At 34.4% G+C, this 22,078-nt stretch overlaps 1 protein-coding gene across 1 annotated transcript in view; it reads right to left on the reverse strand.

Annotated features, from left to right (window-relative positions):
- The window catches only part of LOC127846962 (A disintegrin and metalloproteinase with thrombospondin motifs adt-2-like), a 72,501-nt gene extending 56,337 nt beyond the window's left edge, over nucleotides 1-16,164 (reverse strand). Inside the window, exons 1-2 of the mRNA XM_052378424.1 lie at nucleotides 15,979-16,164; nucleotides 13,349-13,432 (exon numbers count right to left, since the gene is read on the reverse strand). Of these exons, the coding sequence (XP_052234384.1) occupies nucleotides 13,349-13,402 (54 nt within the window). The 5' untranslated portion in view covers nucleotides 13,403-13,432; nucleotides 15,979-16,164. The remainder of the gene's footprint in view (nucleotides 1-13,348; nucleotides 13,433-15,978) is intronic.
- Nucleotides 16,165-22,078: the final 5,914 nt, after the last annotated feature.

Consider the following 22,078-nt stretch of genomic DNA (forward strand, 5'->3'; position numbering starts at 1 on the left):
TTTACACTGAAAAGTCTTCTAAAGTGTATTTAGAAAATACTATATTTTTGCATTTTCTGTAGTTATTTACTTTACACTAAATTCAGTCATGAGTATAATTATATGCTTTAAAGCATAGCCAGGAGGAATTACTGTGTACCATAATTCTCATATCACTCTTCTATCCATGTCAAAACACGTTTGAGATCATTTTCAGGAATAGCGACCTTAACATTTGCTTTTACAGTTTCTAGCAAATAAACGATTGAGTATACACTAACAATAGCAAACTTGCTCTTCATCAGACTGAACATTAAGGGCCCGCATTTTTTATAGTAATGGCCCGTGATAACTTCGGCAGTTCTTGGGAATACACTTCCCCAATCGTCTTGCTCATTTTTCTCCAACGTAACTGCGGCATTGCCACGAAATTGGTGACTGGCAAATGGCTCCAATAGTTTGCACAGGTACGCAAACATTTCATCACTGCTTGTTTGTTTTTTTACGAACATAAGCTTTTTCCTCGTGCTATTCGCTTTGGACAGTATCTCACCATACTCAAACTTTTCACAATCTACGATTTCATCGGATCTTTCTTCTTCCATTAATTTCAGTAATGATACACCACACGTGCCACAATTTCTGTTGATGCAATCAGCCCTGTAGTAGTTCTCATTTTCATCCTTTCCACATAAATTTTCTTTAAGTAATTCAGGTACACTACTGTACACCAGAAACTCCAAATCCTCGCCACGTTTCTCTCTCAGCTGTAGTCTTCTCTTCATGCATGCTTTATGGAAAGTGTTGATTTCTACGTGATACCTGCACATACATGTATTTCTATCGCTTTCCTTCTCAGATGATCTTTGTGAAATATTCACCTCCGCGTGTTTTCTTTTAAACGAATAATAGGTTTTCGGTCTGACTGACATCTAAAACTTGTACAGCATGGCTTACAAACACACGCGCAGATAATCTTTCACGTTTAAGGTCTTTATTTCCTGTAGGACGCGAAATGCCGATGCTTAACCAAAAGTCATAAACAGTTCTTTTAACATAGTCTGATATTTAGTTTGAACGAGTTTTATTCCTTGTGAGGGTCCAACCTGAGGCATCGTCCTTAAGAACGGTAGTACGTATCCGCTGCCCGCCGGTCATATAACGCCGATGGACGCCCATGTATTTTCAAGATTTTTTTGCATATTCGCTCTTACACTTTTTCTCTACTCATTGCAGAAAAAATAACATTTCTACTTTGAATGTTTTCATCGTATCTGCGTTTTTTGTTTTGTTCAATGCTGATGTTACATCAACAAGCACACTGGTTGATAGGGATTCGTCGCTGTTGCACTGAAAAACATCTGTAAGATTTTGTACTTTGGACGATTTTGTTTTCAAATACAAAGACATTAACTGTGTCCTCTGACTTGGCGATGCCGGTAATACGGGCAAAAGCACGCCGCGTAGCGGCGTGCGTTGACCGTTTATTTGTATCAATTTTCTGAAATACAAAGAGACATTACCTTATAGGCTATCAAGTCAAATAATTCCTGCCGTCATCTATTTTCGCGATGGAAAATCATAGACCGCTGGAGCAACATAGACACTTCGAAAAACGCTATATGATACGCAGATGCATTCCTCAAGAAATAATACGTCATGGCAGTGATTATTGCGTAGCGGATCGTACTCTATGTTATTGTATTAAATGTTTATCACCGCCAAAATGCGATTTTTGTTTTTCTTCCTATTTGCCTGTTTCCCGGCCTAACGCCGTTACGGGAATAAGCCAAATACCAAAGACTGCTATACTAAATTTCGCGTTCACTTTTCCAAACATAATGTTCAGAAATATAACCCGTCTAAAATGTATTGCATAATTCTAGATTTCTTTCGAATTTATTTGCTTCGATCTATTTGATTTCGGATTGTTATTATTATCCTCATAAATCAATAAACGCTTGTTTAAAAAGAATGTCTTTTAAAATTTTATTGTCAGTATCGGTATTCTCGCGGTATTTCAAATGCGCCACCCTACAGTACGTGCTGTTTACATGTAAGAGTTCGTGACACAATTTGCATTCGCTCTCAGACAGCAGTTTTACATGTGATCATTAGCAATAATCTAGTAAATTGCGGTTGTAATCCATCAGAAACAAGTTTATTTACAAAATGTATCGATATTGCGATTGAACTGTTTTGTATTTTAGCTCAGTTTCAACTTGTTTAAACCTCGTCTGCTCTCACTTTGCCGAGGTTACATATTACTATATACAGATTAGGCCTAAAACCCCGAAACACTGTTGGATTTTCGTACCAAAATATTCCAGATTGTTCAAAATTAAACAAAAACCTGGTATTTACAAAACGCCTGCATCATTTATCAAATTTTAAGATTTGTGTTCTCTGTTAATTTTCCATTTTTAGAAGCTGTTCTGCCAAGCACTGGGCATCACACAAGCCATTCTATTGAGCAAAACTGACAGTTTTGGTTTCCAGAAATCAACAAAGGAGGGATTCCTGAATTATCAAAGTTTCCATGGAATGAAGTTTTTAGCCATGGTGATCTTGTTTATTGGTTCTGAAGGTTTACTTTAAAGGAACATATGTGAACTTTTATAGAACTTTGTAGAGTCTATATCTGTCTGTCTGTAAACAAAAATCAGCTATCACATTATAAAGACGTATATGCAAACATTGTTAATGGGTTGTTAAATTAACGATTTGGAGGCAATTAACATGTTGAACAAAAGCGATTGTTCCGATGCAAATTTAGCCTATAAGTCGACAAGTGTCTGCAACTAAATGTTAAACTTGCAATACAACAACTTACCACAAGTTGATAAAAGAACACCGAACGTAGACGTTGTGATCATTTAGTAAGACAGTGTAATTATAAACAGTAGCAACTAGCTTCATAAATTAATGAATTGGCTGTTAATTGTTGTCCCATGATAAATATTGTATATGCTAGTAAAAAACCAGCATTGTTTATTTATAAAATTGTATTTATACTATATTGTTTTGAATAAACTGCATACTATTCTGTATTATTCTTGTTTTTCATAATGCATTGAATGGATAATGATACATAAGGAATTCATTCAACAGTTTTTCAAAAAATAACATCACTTTGTAACTACATAATACGTAAATATTCTTGTAAGTTGATGACAGTGTTTAAGCATTACTGATTGTGTTACTAGTCTTTTATGCGCAAATAAATGATGTAAAGTGTTCACTTCTCTATAATGTATCGCAATGCATTACCATATAAGTTTTATATATGGACTGAATATACTAACATAATTTACATGCTTCTTCTAAGCCTAGACAGACGGATATATAAACATGCAAATTCGTTGAATTGATATCCCCCGCCAAACTAGAGCTTTGTCACAGACGTGACGTATACCCCCACATGCTTCATTGACCCAGAATATATACAAAGGGCCATAACTCCGTTATTACCAGATGATGTACAATGCCATTTGGAATGCATGATCCTCTAATCCGTATATATACTCATACCAAGTTTCAATGAAATCCACCAAAGCACTTCCGAGATATGGCTCCGGACACAAAAGTGCCGGACGGATGGACAGACGGACGGAAGGACGGACAACGCCAAAACAATATTCCTTCGCCTTTGGGGCGGGGGATAATAAGCTCATATGATTACTGAAATATATGTGTGTGATGTTTGTGTTATAAGAATGTATAAATTAAAAAAAAAAATATGGATGATATAACCTTATGTTTGTTTGCATTCAAATATTTACCATACAGCTACAAACTTAGTGTATGCAGTTTAGACTGTGATTTTTGAATTACTACGAAATGGCTCGTTTTTAATGGAAACATAATTTAAACTATGCGACAATAGTTTGCAAAAGAAGACTTTAACCTTGTGAGATACCGGTATTTATGAAATATTTCAATTGCAAAAAAAAACAAGTAAGATATCCTTCAGTTCACATAATTATACATTGATAATCCCGTCAATCAAAATTGATCTGACACATTACATTATTTTGATTATGTTAAATCAGTTTATGATTGAATCAACAGCTTACTTTGACTTGAGACATTTGATGAAATAACCTGTTTCCTGGGTAGGACCAGTAATTGGCATCTTAAGGGTTATCTAAAGAACACTTCCACTTAAGGGATCAAGGCCGAGACCCCTAAGTCACTAAGCGGACACCATATCTACCACGCCGCAGCCACCGAACCAGCTTTAAATTTCAGACGCTGAAAAAGCACACAATTATGAGATATTAAATGTTAAAGTTTGGCAGATGTAAAACGCTTTTTTTTCATCAAGCAAAACATAAGATTAATTTTGGCTGAGTTACTTTATCATTGAAACAATTATAATTACGATACGTGGTTATCAAATAAGCTTTTGCCCGTAAATACTGTAGCACCTATTATCATATTAATTAATTTCCTTAAACGCACAATGTGCGCGGCCGTGCCATTCTATTGCTGTAATCAGGTGGTGTAATTAAATCACGTTGTTGTTTCTCCTTTTTGTTTGTTTCATAACGGCGTTGATATTCCCTGTGTTTCTCCTTTACTATTGTACAGTGTTGCACGATTGTTTATGGTTTAAAAGAAATACACTGAAGAATTTCGTAGGAATAATGAAGTCATTTCGTTAAAAAATGACGTCATTTTACAGTAAAACAGTGCAAATTAAGTGGTGTGTAACCCCTAACGGTCCATATACAAAAAAAGTGACCGGTCCATATACTATTAGGTTCCTCTATCGCATTTTATAGACTGAAACCGGTCATATAGATATAGAAGGACCAATATCTCTGAGGTGTAATATATAGAGGGCATTTGTTGGATTCGATGGAATATCGATTTTATTTCACGAGTGATCATATAAAATAATATTTTCACTCGTGGCTGGCGCTTTCTGTTATTATTTGTATTATCCTGATGAAGGCGTAAGCCGAAACGTTGATAAAAAAGGAAAGAAAAATATGTGTTTTTGTTGGATTTATCATACTATATTACATATGTAATATGTTACATATTTGCATAATTGCGATACTTTACAATCTAGTATCGACCATTTAATGTAGTCAAATAAAAATAATATAACGTTTGTTAAATAGGTTTATTGCTAACATAGTATTCACGGTGCCTATATCAGGTGACTTTTTAAGATCTGTGCTGGCAGAATAAAGCGCGAACCAGATAACATTTTTAAGGATGCCTTTGTTTAAATAAATATTTCACCATTTCCATTTTAAATGGGATAAAGTGGAGAGCCCGCTCATTCGTGAGAGTTTTCTGTAGACATCATGAATTTTTAAAACAAATATTTAATAAGTATTTTTTCAGTAAAGTGCAAAAATGTCGCATCAGTGTGGGGACCTCATATTAGAAACGCGCGGTTGCCCTTTACTGAAAACATGCTAATTCGTTTAAAGAAAATCATGATACCTAAAGCAAACTCTCACGAATGAGCGGGCTCTCCACTTAATCCCATTAAAAATGGTAAAATAATTAAAAAGACATCCTTAAAAATGGTATCTGGATCGCGGCGCTTTATTCTCCCAACACATATCTTAAAAAGTCACCTGGTATAGACACCGTGGTATTTAAACAGCGCAGTCAATTTCAAAGGCCTTGCTGGTCTAATCAGAGCGCTCGAGATTGTTCTTTAAAAATTAGAGGATCCTTATTAGCGGGATCATATGGTGCTTGAATTCAGTGGAATTGTTCACTTTTTGATAAAAGCAACAAACTTGGCACATTTGTAGATTAAAGTATTTTATTGATTTTTAGCTATGGACCCATCTCCAATTTTCAAGATGGCCGCCATTTTCAAGATGGCCGCCAAGCTGGCCGCCAAAATTTAGGAAACTACATGTTACTGCCATATTTGATTAAAATATTCTGTTTTTGGCATTGAAATTAGCTGTTTTATGTTATAAATTAATTAAAATATGTTTCTACATGAAAAAAATGAATTAAATATTGCATATAAGTCAAAATGGCTTCCAAAATGGCCGCCTAAAGTACCAAAAATAGGATTTTCCTACTCCAATCTATAATTTCAATATTCAACGAAAGTATGTTATATAAGCAAGTGTTTTCCTTTTTTGTATTTACAGATTTCTTCATTTGTATAATATTCTCAACATATTGTTTCAGTCCTAAAATAAAGAAATAACTGCATTCAACGAGTTCACTCTTCCAGACCTTAAAGCTGCCTTAAAATCTAACCGCGGTCACATTCCTTCACCACATAATTGGTGCTTGAATTCAGTGGAATTGTTCACTTTTTGATAAAAGCAACACACTTTGATCATTGGTAGTTTAAAGTATTTAAGACAAAATAGGCTATGGACCCAATTCATATTTTTCAAAATGGCCGCCAACCTATTAAAAAAAGGAGAAAATATCGAGGTGCTGTTTTTTTTGTTGCGATCTTTTACAAATCAAATACAATACTTTATTACTAATTATGCTGATAATCAAAAATCTTGGCAAGAAAAACATTTATTATAAGTATTTTGTTAATTTTGTACTTTTTTTAAGGTCAAAAGGTCATTTTTGGGGGGGGGGGGAATTATGCTTTTTTTGGCAAATATTCATTTACTTTAATAATAAATAAATCCATAAAGCAGATTATCATGGTCCGAGAGCGCAGGTGTTTATTGCAAGTGTTGAGGCCATTTTTGTGTATATTTGAAAAATGAATTTTATATCCTTCCAGAAAACCCATTTCTTATGTGTCACAGCCGTGCATATCAATGATTTTTTGGGTAAAATCACTCAAAATCTAAAGTTTTCCCTCTGATTTCTGGAATAATTAAATAAATAGACATTTTCAGTCATGGGAATTCACCCAGGGTTTCAGTTTTGTGGTATTAAATAAGTATCAGAAACCTTTCTGATAATTCAGAAAAACAAATAATTGTACATGTTATTTTTTAAAGGGAAAAACCACCATTCGCATTTTATTTTTGCAAATTTGACCATTTTTCAAATTTTAATTCTGCAAAATCTTTTACAAAGTTAACAATTTCCAACATATTTGTCTAATCAGTGTTTTAAAAACACACATATGGCCTCCTTGTTTCATTCCAACAATGACTTTTTTATCAACATCTACTAGTGATTTTTGGTTGAAATGATAAAATCACACACAAAACTGCTGATTTTTAGAATAATTTGATTAAATTTAATTTGTTAAACATGTGATCATTATAATAATCAAATATTGTTCGCATATACACAATTGCATATAAGATCACTCTAATCAAACAATGCAAATAAGATCACTCTAAACAAACAATGAAATGACCGCAGTGTTATTATAGGTCAAAACCACTATTTGTTACTGTTTATGTAGGTTAAAAAACACTAAATTTTAACTGTTTTAGTCCATTTTTCAGGTTTTAGTTCCTCGAATTTTTACTCAACTGAAATAATTTTCAAAATAGTAGTCTAACTATTGTATTAAAAACACACAAAAGGGTTTCCTGATTTAATTGAAACATGAACATTTTTTAATGACGACTTTTATTGAGATTTCAGGAACAATATACGAAATCAAACACAAAACTGCTGATTTCTGGAATAATTTGATATAGTTAGATTTATAACACATGTTTTCACGATAATAATAACAATTGTTCGTCTTTGTACATATGCGAATAACATAGCTCAAAACAAAACATTCCAATGAGTACTGTGTACTTGTAGGTGTAAAACCACTAACTTTTTTTACATTTTCTTGCATTTTGAGTCATTTGACCTGATTTATTTGTGCGGTTTTCATACAACAATTGCAAATGTCGATATCTATCTGCTATCATTTTAATGATCAACATTAAAAAGGGCCACAGACTAAAAATTGACAGACTGACTGACAGACCATGAGTCCCATTCAGTTTCTCCGATAGGGACAATAATTGTTTGATTTTCATGTGAAATGTTAAAAATTAATATTTATTGAAAGTATACGTAGTTAAACTATTGTTTCATGTTGATAAGAATTGTGCGTGATAAATGCTAGTAGATGTGTGTACATGAAAAACAGTACATGTATCAACTATAATAATTTATCGTGTATATAAAGTATGTTTTATGTCTAGATGAATTTAAATAACTGTTTGAATTTCATGTCAAATGTTGTTACATGTAACAGTTGTGTGACATAAAATGTTAGTAGATGTTTTGTTTATAATGATACTGTAAATGTATAAAATATAGTAAAACGTTTTGCGTTCCGTTACAAAGTACATGTATAAATAAATCAAGAAAGTTGTTAAAAGTACCAAGTGGCCCTTTTTCAACCTATTAACACTAATATCAATACATTAGATTATTTTTAAATTGAAAATGTTATAGGGCATATTAAAGCAATGTTGGATCATTTTAAATGTTAGCAGATAGATATCGACATTTGCAATTGTTGTATGAAAAACGCACAAATAAATCAGGTGAAATGACTCAAAAATCAAGAAAATGTTAAAAAGTTAGTGGAGTTAAACCTGCAAGTACACTGTACTCATTGGAATGTTTTGTTTTGAGCTATGTTATACGCATATGTACAAAGACGAACAGTTTTTATCATTATCGTGATCACATGTGTTATAAATCTAACTATATCAAATTATTCCAGAAATCTGCAGTTTTGTGTTTGATTTCGTATATAGTTCCTTAAATCTCACTAAAAGTCGTCAGTAAAAATTCGAGGAACTATATATGCGAACAATATTTGATTATTATAATGATCACATGTCTTATCAATCTAATTAAATCAAATTATTCCAGAAATCAACAGTTTTGTGTGTGATTTTATTCATTTCCACCCAAAATCACTAATAGATATTGATAAAAAAAGTCGTTGTTGGAATGAAACAAGGAGACCATATGTGTGTTATTAAAACACTGATTAGACAAATATGTTGGAAATTGTTAACTTGGTAAAAGATTTCGCAGAATTAAAATTTGAAAAATGGTCATATTTTCAAAAATAAAATGCGAAATTTGGTGGTTTTTCCCTTAAAAAAATTACATGGAAAATAATTTGTTTTACTGAATTATCAGAAAAGTTTCTGATACCTATTTAATACCCCAAAACTGAAACCCTAGGTAAATTCCCATGACTGAAAATGTCTATTTATTTAATTGTTCCAGAAAGCAGAGGGAAAACTTTAGATTTTGAGTGATTTTACCCCCAAAAAAAAATCATTGATATGCACGGCTGTGACACTTAAGAAATGGGTTTTCTGGAAGGATATAAAATTCTCTTTTCAAATATACACAAAAATTATTGGCCTCAAAACTTGCAATGAACACCTGCGCTCTCGGACCATGATAATCTGCTTTATGGATTTATTTATTATTAAAGTGAATGAATATGAATATTTGCCAAAAAAGCATAATTCCCCCCCCCCCAAAAAAAAAGGACTGACCTTTAAACCTTACAAAAAGTACAAAATTAACAAATACTTATAATAAATGTGTTTCTTGCAAAGATTTTTGATTATCAGCATGATTAGTAATAAAGTATTGTAATATTTCATTTGATTTGTAAAAGATCGCAACACAACATCAGCACCTCGATATTTTCTCCTTTTTTGATAGGTTGGCGGCCATTTTGAAAATGGCGGCCATTTTGAAAAATATGAATTGGGTCCATAGCCTATTTTGTCATAAATACTTTAAACTACCAATGAGCAAAGTGTGTTGCTTTTATCAAAAAGTGAACAATTCCACTGAATACAAGCACCATATGTGGTGGAGGATGTGACCGCGGTTAGATTTTAAGGCAGCTTTAAGGTCTGGAAGAGTGAACTCGTTGAATGCAGTTATTTCTTTATTTAAGGACTGACACAATATGTTGAGCATATTATACAAATGAAGGTATCTGTAAATACAAAAAAAAACACTTGCTTACATAACATACATTCAATGAGTTATGAAATTATAGATTAAAGGTGGAAAATCTTATTTTTTTGTACTTTAGGCGGCCATTTTGGAAGCCATTTTGACTTATATGCAATATTTAGTTCATGTTTTTTTCATGTAGAAACATATTTTCATTATTTAATAACATAAAACAGCTAATTTTAATGCCAAAAACAGAATATTTTAATCAAATATGGCAGTTACATGTAATTTCCTAAAGTTTGGCGGCCATTTTGGCGGCCATCTTGAAAATGGCGGCCATCTTGAAAATTGGAGATGGGTCCATAGCTAAAATTGAATTAAATACTTAAATCTACAAATGTACCAAGTTTGTTGCTTTTATCAAAAAGTGAACTATCATTTCACCATATGACCCCACTATATGCCGCTAAACTCAACCTTAAAGTGCTAAAGATTTAATAGTCTACGACAATAATTACGGGTATTAATCACGGGCCCCACCTCTTGTATGCGATGCATTAACAAATGAGCAAATGTTACTTCCGAGGTGGCGCTAAGGACGATGTTTTGAAAATTCACCGATTATTCTACAGGGTGAGTAAGTTGTATATGTTTTTTACACATATTTTGCATTATTTTCATACAATCACAACCCATTTGGAAACGTGAAGACCTTTATAAATTGTGTCATAGGGGAGTTTATGAAAGCAAATCGGTGCATTTTTTTCTGTGCGACGAGCACATTTCCGACCACTGAAATCGCTAACGACAGCAAACTATTGCTTTAAACATGTACAAGTTGTTGCATCCACAAAATAATAATCTTCCAAATCACTCGTGAATTAAAATTGAAGATTTATCTAAGCCAACAAGAAACATGATTTAAATATACAGTAACAAATAACGGTCACAATCAATAGACACAATATAATGGACCACCAACGATAGCCATGAGCGTTTTTATGACTATATATTTTTACACTTATTTCTATTGCAAGTCCGGCATCGTTAGTGGTATTATGACCTCATTTCATATTTTTCAATTGCAAGTCAAGATCGTAGGTGGTCCCTTTCATCTGTTATATTAAAGGACGTCATAAAGAAATGATTCCATGAAAATGTCCAGATAACCGATACAATTACCCATTGTATTATTTAAACATCGGTGGAAAACAAAAAATAACAAGAGGGCCATGATGGCCCTGAATCGCTCACCTGACTCATTAAGATCAGATGAAAACTATGACCTCTATTGTCTACACAATGTTTTTCTATGATTTGACCTAGTGACCTAGTTCCTGACTCTAGATGACCCAAATACAATCCCAATCCAGATTTCATCAAGATAAACATTATGACCACAGTTCATAAATATTGGATGAAAACTGTGACCTCTATTGTCAACACAAGGTTTTTCTATTTATTTGACCTAGATTTTTACCCCAGATGACCCAAATACAATCCCACCCAGTATTCATCAAGAATTCTGACCAAATTTCATAAAGGTTGGATGAAAACTGTGATCTCTAATGTCTACACAAGGTTTTTCTATGATTTGACCTAGTGACCTAGTTTTTGACCCCAGATGACCCAAATAAAATCCCAACCCAGATTTCATCAAGATAAACATTCTGACCAAATTTCATAAAGATTGGATGAAAACTGTGACCTCTATTGTCTACAGAAGGTTGTTCTATTATTTGACCTAGTGACCTTGTTTTTGACCCCAGATGACCCAAATACAATCCCAAACCGGATTTCATCAAGATAAACATTTTGACCAAATTTAATCAAGATTGGATGCAAACTGTGACCTCTACTGTCTACACAAACAAATTGTTGACGGACGGACGCACGGACACACGCAGGCACGCACAACGGACGCCGGACAGCACACTATCACATAAGCTCACTGTGTCACTTCATGACAGGTGACCTAAAAATATATGTCGGAGATAAACATGAACAGTTGTGGTTAAAATCCCATAGAAACAAGGGCTGTTTGTAAAACATGCATGCCCCCCTATATGGGCTATAAGTTGTAGTAGCAGCCATTGTGTGAATACGTTTTTCGTCACTGTGAATGGTGGTGGTGGTGGTGGTGGTGGTGGTGGTGGTGTAGTAGTAGTAGTAGTAGTAGTAGTAGTAGTAGTAGTAGTAGTAGTAGTAGTTGTAGTAGTAGTAGCAGAAGTAGTAGTAGTAGTAGTAGTAGAAGTAGTAGTAGAAGTAGTAGTAGTAGTAGTAGTAGTAGTAGTAGTAGTAGTAGTAGTAGTAGTGGTAGTAGTAGTAGTAGTAGTGGTAAAAGTAGTAGTAGTAGTGGCAGTAGTAGTAGAAGTAGTAATAGTAGACGTGGTGGTGGTGGTGGTGGTGGTAGTAGTACTAGTTGTAGTAGTACTAGTAGTAGTAGTAGTAGTAGTAGTAGTAGTAGTAGTAGTAGTAGTAGTAGTAGTAGTAGTAGTAGTAGTAGTAGTAGTAGTAGTAGTGGTAGTAGTAGTAGAAGTAGTAGTAGTAGTAGTAATAGTAGAAGTAGTAGTAGTAGTAGTAGTAGTAGTAGTAGTAGAAGTAGTAGTAGTAGTAGCAGTAGCAGTAGCAGTAGCAGCATTACAAGACCAATACTTAAGAATGATCAAATGGGAAAAGGTAACATAGCACCAGCAGTAAATATGGGGCTCATTTACAGGTCAGATTTGGAATCTCTGCTGTAAAATGAGATTTTGAATGAATTAAAGGGAGGCAAATCTGTAATAAAAAGAACATGCATAAACCGTAGTTGTTTCCCTTGTTTGAACCATGCTAAATCCTTACAAGTTTGGAAAGAATTGGATGAAAAATTTGGACTTTATTGCATAACACCATTTTCTCAATTCAAGGGGAGGTAATTCTGTACTTCATGGACCAATAATGCTAATTTTTTGTAGGGTTTGTGTCCTCATTGATATAAAGACACTGTGCAAATTTGGAAAGGATCGGACAAAAAATGTGGAAGATTTTTGAAAGTTTTCACAAAATAGGCAAAAACGAATAAACATGCAAAGTTCAACGAGCTCCTGCGGCCATGTTTTTTGACGAATCAAATTTCTTTGAACAACTTTTTCAGGGGAGCCCTCAAAGGTCATCCCTGTGAAATTTTTTGAAAATCTGATGAGCGGTTTCTGACAAGAAGATTTTTTAAGGTTTTTACCATATATGGTCATGGCGGCCATCTTGGTTATGTGATCAAATTTTTTTTAACAATTCTTTTGTCCCATGACCTAGGGATGCTCCACATGAAATTTAGTTGAAATTGGCTCAATGGTTTAGTAGAAGAAGATGTTTACAAATTTGTATACGGACGGACGGACGGACGGACGCCGGACGCTGAGTGATCACAATAGCTCACCTCGAGCTATCGCTCAGGTGAGCTAAAAACAAAATCGGTATCGGGGTATCGGTTGGTATCGATAACACTTTATTAACTCACCAGCACCGTTATGTTGGGATGGTTTGAACACGTGTCTACCATAGAGTGAGCCATTCGTTCTGCATCCTTGTACAGGTTAATACACTGAAACAAATGCACATATTTATACAGATATAATCTTAATTAACAAATAGATACATTAACATTTGTTAATAATAATTTTGGACGTTTACTACAATGTGTATACTAGCGACCAAGCTTTAGATACCTTTAGAATCGTTGAAAGATTGGACGAATTTTGAATCGTGCCTTGCATATATATATATATATATATATATATATATATATATATATATATATATATATATATATATATATATATATATATATATATATATATATATATATATATATATATATATTACATGTACATATGTATATATACACATGTTTACTATTAAAATATGTGTATTATCAGGGTGCATAATCAAACGGGGTTTCCTGAGTTCTAAACACGGACTGGACAGAATGTAAATACACGTTTAAGCACTTTATTCTGCAAATATCTCAAGTTATTGAAATATATTTGCAAACATCTTTAGTGCATAAAAGACAGTTTTTCTTGCAGTCTGTGTCGATATCTTAAGGTGTAAGAATTAATCCTTGAATACGTCATAATCGGTTACAAAATTCTGCGTTCGCGAAGCATTTTCCATGTACATAAATGCAGTAGACATCGAATTTTTGTCCAAGAAAACAGGCTTATTAATAAAGAAGTTCTGATTACATTGCCATACGCAGAATAAAACACTGTCTTTTATGCACTAGTTAAAATTCTTAAAGTCTCTATAACGCTCAAAATCAACGAAAATTTCGTTGATTATTTCGTAAAATAAAGTTAACACCTTAACAATCAGTGTTCCTTATAGCAATAGCCAAAATTTCAACGCTAGATGTGGTATGATTACATAGATTTTTGTAGATACAAAATGCTCGTTTTCATTTATTTGTGGCCACAATTAATTCCCGCGAATATATCTATTCATACGACACACGAACACCATTTTAGTGTTCATGTGTCGTATGAATAGATATGCAAAACAATAATAAAAACGAGCATTTTGTATCTACAAACATCTATTTTACCAGACCGCATCTGACGTTGAAATTTCGGCAATTGCCATGAGGAACACTGATTTTTAATTGGTTACCGGTAAGTTTATTTTACGAACAATTGTACGAAATTTCCGTTGATTTTGAATAGTAATGTTACTTTAAGAAAAAGTGTTTTAAAAAAGTTATTGAAGAAAAAGCACCTCTTACCGGTGTGTGTAAATCAATTTATTTACGTTTAATTGGAACCCCACAAAGTCACGTGATCCTGCACCCTGATTTTTTGTTTCTGGGAAGCATATTTATTGAGTTCGCGTTGTTTAGTTTAAACCTATTTTAGCTCGATTGCATTGAAAGCCTAGGGCTTATATAAACGCGCTCGAGTCCGTTTTCTGGGCCTAGAACCAGTACTTGGTGTCTTTGGGGGGGGGGGGAATCCAAAGAACGCTCCCAAGGTGTTGATCGAACCCGTGACCTCCCGGTCGCTAGGCGGACACCATATCCATTACACCACGGCGACCTGAGTTTGCGTTGTTTGTTCGTTCGTTCGTAATTTAGTCCATCGTGTGCAACAACAAAAATACATCAATTTAAAACCAATGTGCTTACCATAGCATAAAAGTCTATACGTTATATACTGGAACATATGATCAGGGGTTTGCACTCGTTGCGTATGCAAGACTGACGTTGTATAACCGGCACTTAAAGGGGCCTTTTCACGTTTTTTGTAAATTGACACAATTAATTTTTCTAATGCAATACTACGAGGATTGCGTATATAAAGTATAAAATACTCCTCTCACGGATGGCCGAGTGGTCTAAGCGATATACCTTTACTCCAGGGGTCAGTGGTTAGAGCCAAGTGAAGGTTACTTTTTTTCTTCCTTTTTTTTTAAATTGTCTTCTTGTTGTTTTATCGGAGCTTTTTAGATCCAATGTTCACACTTATCAATAGAAAGCATTTAATGACACACTTCAATACATGCGAAAATCTGTGAAAATGTCTCTTTAACGGCCATCCAAACTAACCCACATAGACCAACTTAGCCTTATATGGAGATGGGTTCTCTGCTTGACGGTCATCTAACTGGACATGTGTGGTTTTCTCTGGGTTCCACGTCTCCCCCCTCCCCACTCCAAACAAAATTCACACAAACACAACAAAACAAGCCAAAAGCAAGTAAAAAATTGAACATCTTTGAGTAACATCTACATAGCTGGACATTGCAGCTGTAATTCAAAATTCGCCCTAATTTTCGAGATTCTAGTTAGTTAATTAGATAGGGGTGCTGGGATACACTCCGGGTCCACACATAATACAGCCTCGGGCGAATAATTTCATAAACTTTGATATACACACCTCAATGATTTTATTCGGAGCAGTTTGTGAATAGACCACATACATGTACGAGATAGGACGATCGAAATACACTTCTACCCCGTTAAGCAACCAACCCAATGTTACCACCAGACTTCTATCGGTGGACACGTTTTAAAGAGTCAATGGTTTTCCTATATACTAGTATTACAACAGTCGCAAACATTAATAGATTACTGGTATTTCAAGATTTACATACGTGCGTAACGGTGTTATGTTTCAGTCCATTATCATGCGGAATGTACACAGTTTTCACGGGTCCGGCAAGTTCAAAGTTTACAACGAAATCATGATTGTCTCCCTTGACCCATGTGTTAAAGGCTCTGGGCGGTTGAAATCCATCTCTTTGTGCCGATCGTTTTGTTTGCCGTCTATAGACGTGAACAATCTGTGTATCTTCTGAAAAAAAGATAAACAGACAACGATTTAAATAAATAATTGCGTTGACTCGTTTTAGAGTATCTGCCCATAGGCCAATCTTAAAGGGGCCTTTTCACAGATTTTGGCATTTTTTAACTTATTCATTAAATGCTTTATATCGATAAATGTAAACAATGGATCGTAAAAGCTCCAGTAAAAAATCAAGAATAAAATTAGAAAAAGGAAAAGAGTATTGCCCGGACCAGGTTTCGAACCAGTGATCCCTGGAGTCCTGCCAGAGTCCTGAAGTAAAAACGCTTTAGCCTACTGAGCTATTCCGCCGGGTACATATACGTGAAGTATTTTATACCTTATATAAGCAATCTTCGTAGTTTCACAAAATTTAACGACAAAAACAGAACTCTCCAAATTATTCAATCGTTTCGCGTTGCAACGCTTTATAATTTTTAGGTTTTAAAATCGTCAAAAGATGCATATAATGGCTATATTAGACCATGGTAAATGTTCAGTATTACTGTTTCCTCACAAATATCATAACTAAAACGAAAATTTGCGAATCTGAAACAACTTTTTTCAATTTTGTCAATTTACCAAAGCGTGAAAAGATCCCTTTAACGCTTCAATCAGTGGGATACACCACACCGTCGCCGTTATGGCGGAATTGTCCGAGGGCTCCCGATTGCCCATAGGCTTGAAGTGGAAGCGGGAAGATGACACAAGTCAGAAATGATACCGTTTCAAAACAGAAATTGCAAAGACTGTTACGTTCTTGAACACGAATTTCATTTTTCCCCTTGAATTTCCAATGTTTATTTACGTAAGAGGTTTATAAATAAATATTATTGAAAGTACACAAACATGATCAGTTTTACTGACAGACAATGGAAAAAAGTGTGAACGAAATATAACCATATTTGTTTTAAAAGCTTTTCAATTGAGAGCTGAATTATATTATCAATAATTTCCATGTACTCACATTTATTTATCTACGTTTTATAAAAGTACAACATATGACAAAGTGTATACACAGATTTTGATCTTGTTTAGGTTAAACATTATGTACGTCATCGACCGTCTGTGCATATATTTTTTTATATTTTGTGTGAAATCATAGGCCTAAAGCCTAATTTATGTTGAAATAAACTCTATCAAACTATATAATGTTTTAGCAATGCTTTGGACTCTTGCATTAGAAATAAGTGTAAAATATAGTCAAAAGTTTAATGATACATCATCGTGAAATTCTGGGAACGGACACGAGTATTGTGCGAAAGACGTTCAGTATGTGAATACACCATAGATACACGGATTATATGAAATCAAGCAATCTGTAAAAAAAATAATAAAATAACAAATTAATATAAAGAGCGTTCTTTTTCCATTTTTAGTAAGTTACCCAAAATATATCACCTAATTGTAGCATACAACTTCAAACGTGCGACCTAAGCAATACATGCAACATATCGCTTAATAAATTATGATTAATTGTGGCATTTCATATTAAACTCAAATCATGCACGATAAAGAAACGAAACGAAATAGTTATTTTACTTTATCTAATCATAAATTAAGGAACTTGCACTAAGTTACAGTGCCCATTATGACAGTGAACTTGACTATTGCGCCAGTTTGACTAAATGTTCAGGCGTTCATTTAAATTCGTTAATACAAACCATTTAAATCTTCATAATAAGCAATCCGCTTTGTCATTTCGACCCCAGTGAATTATATTGAATGCATAGTGCCCTGCATTTTCACTAACGTCGTCATAGCCTTGTTTGAATATTAAGTTGTTTCACATCGTTTATGATAGATAAACGTAGCATTTACACAAAGATACAAGCCAGTTTGTGTGCATCTATTAATATGCTAGTTTTAAGACTAATGCCTCCGTAAAAATGCAATAACCATGAGATCGTCTCTTGCCTAGATTGTCAATAGAAATAAAAATGCATAGGTGTACGTACACTGCATTGTCTATAGGCAATTCATATCAACTTTTCGTTTTATTTTCAGTAAACGAACTACGTTTGTAATTGGAAAATTTTACGACAGACCTCTCAATTGTTGATGCATTATCTTTCAGCGACAAGTGGCTCAACAAATCTTTTGAGACTGACGAATCCCTTATCCTCTGATCACGAAAAGATCGAATATATGAAAGTCACGGGCTACGCCAATCCAATCTCCGCGCAGAGTTGTTTTTCTATGCTCTCAAATACAATTATACCGTCTTGCAATCACAAGAAAATCCTACCAGATTTTGTAGGATTGTTTGGTGTACGTACTATATAATGAAAAGTAGTTTCGTTTTCTTTACATTTTGAAAATATGGTATAAGTTTAGGTTTTTTTAAAAAAAGTAATAAAAAGAGCGGTAAATTGTGTGCACCACGTGCCTAGGTTATTAAGGTAGGGATTTGATCCAGCTATGCTGGTTCCAGTCAAATCCCTGCGCGGAGATTGACGCCAATCGTGATACATCGACTGTCTCCTGAATCCTCCGCTGATTTATGCAAAAAAATTCGTCCAGAGTGGGGTTAGGCTTTTTTACGAGATTTTATCCACTACGAACAATGACCCTATCGTGAACCTTTTGATTAATAATGCATCTAGACTGAACTGGGAGGCGGAAAACTACAACGGGCGAGGCATGGTCAGGGGTGATAACCCCCAAAAAGGGTTAGGGTAAGGGTTAGGATTAGGGGTCGGGTTAGGGTTAGGGTCTGGTTTAGGCTAACCCAAACCCTAAACCGACCCCTAACACTAACCCAAACCCTAACCCTAAACCTCTAACCCCCCCCCCCCTTGCGCAATACCATACCATGCCTCGCCCGTTGTAGTTTTCCGTCTCCCGACTGAACTCCGCTTGCAGAGTAGGACGCATTGTTTTCTTTGATGATATACTAACTCTACAAATGCAGATGCAACATTTACTAACTTAACCCTTTGCATGCTGGGAAATTTGTCGTCTGCTAAAATGTCGTCTGCTGAATTTCTAAAATTAGCATTTTCTTCAATTTTTTTTCAAAGAATACTATCAGAATAGCAAACAGATTGGATCCTGACGAGACGCCACGTTCTGTGGCGTCTCATCTGGATCCAAACTGTTTGCAAAGGCCTTCAAAATTCGGTTCCAGCACTGAAAGGGTTAATTTTTGCGTTTACATATCTAGCAGAGGTACTTTTAAATTCTTGGCTTATTGATAGTAGGGAACCCCAAGAGCTTGGTATCATCACGTGTTTGTTCTCTTTCTTGACAAATAACAGCGCTAACATTGGTCTATACAGGGTTTATTTAAATACAAAAGCCCAAAGCAAAGCACAGGATCGTCATAATTGGAAATATAAGGATGGTTACTAAAATTTGCTTTGACAAGTTTTTCTGTATTTAATTGGATATAATAACAATTATTGTTGTTGTTGCATATTGCACTAATAGCACCAAAACTATAATTTGCAATGCAAATATTGTATCAAAAACTGCGTGATGCTCTTTGGCGAAATGCACATGAACGTCAAATGATAAGAAAACGCGGACGGGCTCTCTTACGAACTCCAAAAACAGTAATATAGTTAGCCAAGTTTCGTACAATCAGAAATAAGACACTATCATTAATACAGACACGCGAAAGATCTTTACTAAGATCTAAGCTAAGCAGAAGCGTTATTTAAACTCCATCGTAATTTTGTTGAAATAAATGTTGTTTCAAATAAATTACACTCGGTTAAGCCCCAAATCAATTGCGGTAAATGAACACCTTTATGCAACTTTTTCCGAGTCTCCTCTATGATCGTGTGGAGCCATAGAATCTATCAACCACTTGGTGTCTCAAATTGTTGCTACCTCATGTTCTAGTCTTTGCAAGGACCGTCCTTTATCCCAAACTTTCCTTTTCCCACTTTTCCTATTCATAACTTATATTTCAAATTTCTGTCATAGCACATGTAAATGTATTCTTCGAATGTTGCCATTTATTGTAAATAGTGTGTAAGAAGAGAAACTTTATAATCATTATTTATTTCGTTTCAAGCTTTTTCTACTACTGCTTTGGCAGCGATTGATATAAACTGAATTTGTCAATAGAAATAAATATTTGTTAAACCAAGCCCGTGTCATTTTTTGCGCGATTCGTCGCCTTTATAAAAAAAATATAATGATATTCAATTTGATCAGTTGGATAAAATCAAACTTTGCATAAACACATATAAAGACGAGAGCTACTCTCGAGATAATAAGTCGGTAGCAATTAAGTCCCTTGAAAGAAAGCCGCAGGCAAGTCCTTAGGAAAAACTTATTTGCAGACGCAATTTAGATTCTGTATTGTCTACAAAAGTAAACATACACTATAACAACATTATGTGGAAACATTACCGTTTTTTTTTCTGACAAATTAAAAAGAATATAAAAAAGCCACCTACTTATTTCTTCGAGTCCCTCGAACATGCCCGCATGAAGCATTCCTTCCACGTGTAACATCACGCATGCAAGTGCGCACACAAAACCAAGCACCATGCTCAGTCTGATAATAAATTTTCGGGACCAAATATTCGCTAAGTTGTTTATTTTGCTCGCTCGCGCCACCCAAACATCATACTTAGTTATAAATTTTAATGTTTCACTTTAAATTCAACCGCTACAAACTTACCAGCATGTATTTCATCGGCTTCTATCCGCATGGGTTCATTTGTTAATGAACTCGTTTCGATTGACTGAGTTTGAGCCGACGCCTTATTAACCGACATAATGAATTCCTTTTCCATCTGAATACATTTTGAAATACTTAGACCTAATATACGTGTTTAAAATCACATCTAGCATTTCTTGCACGTTTTATGTTGGTTATATTTTTTATTTATTGAATTCGTATAGGACAAACGGATAGACAATTTTTTATTCAAACGTTGTATTCGTGTGTTCATTGTTCAAATCAAGACCATCTGTTTCGGCGGCCTTATTTTAGCAGTTTCAACCACCTTCGCGAACTTTGACTTTATTCCATATATTGGTTCTATTTACAACTCTTATTTTGATCGACCTTGTCAGTTGACTTATTTTGTAGTTTTGATCGGATATCATAGGTTTGTATGTCCATCGATAAAAACAATCGTCCTAGATTGTGGCAGACTTATTTCCGTTATCTAGTTTGCTGACCTTAGTCCAATCATTCCATTGAACATCCTAGCCCAACAAATCATGCGCATGTTGGCCCCACTTGAACAAACAAATATTGAACCCAATTGGGTCCAATATGGGCCAACATTTGCATGTCCAGACATCACCCACATAGAGTCCATATTACAACAATAGAAACAAAAATATTGAAAATGTATTTCTTTTGTATACACGTATTTTAATTGCGTCTAATGATGAGGGCATGGTCCTAAGCGATTGTTATTACATCTTAATAAGTTTATGTAACACTTCAGTCCAGTATATACCGTTATAATGTCGACATTGTACTTTCTCAAACTTAAACTTATACGTGGTTATGTACAGGGAGTGCTACGTAAAAGATAGTTACTTTCTTATGTACTTACCATAAAGCGAATTATGTCTACTTCAGTATATTCACACAGGTCAAGTTTTAGACGGTACCGACACACAAGCGCGTATTTATTGCAGAACAACTTTTTTTTCTGATGAAACCTGCACAAATTACCGGTAGTGGTGGATCTAAATTAATGAATTCGTTTTTGAACTTTATTTTGTAATTGGATACAACTTAAGTTTTCGTTGGTTTTCTTGTAACAATTCTTCTACACTTTTATTATACAATTTTTTATCCATCAACCTTTTTTTAAAATGGTTTAGCAACGTCGTATATACTCGCTTTAAAAGTGTATGACGTATGGGTCATATGGAATCTATTTTATTCTACCATTTTTCCTGAACAAGAGATCCGGTTATCGTTAATG

The sequence above is a fragment of the Dreissena polymorpha genome, chromosome 10 (genome assembly GCF_020536995.1).
Source record: "Dreissena polymorpha isolate Duluth1 chromosome 10, UMN_Dpol_1.0, whole genome shotgun sequence".
Classification (NCBI taxonomy): Eukaryota; Metazoa; Mollusca; class Bivalvia; order Myida; family Dreissenidae; genus Dreissena; species Dreissena polymorpha.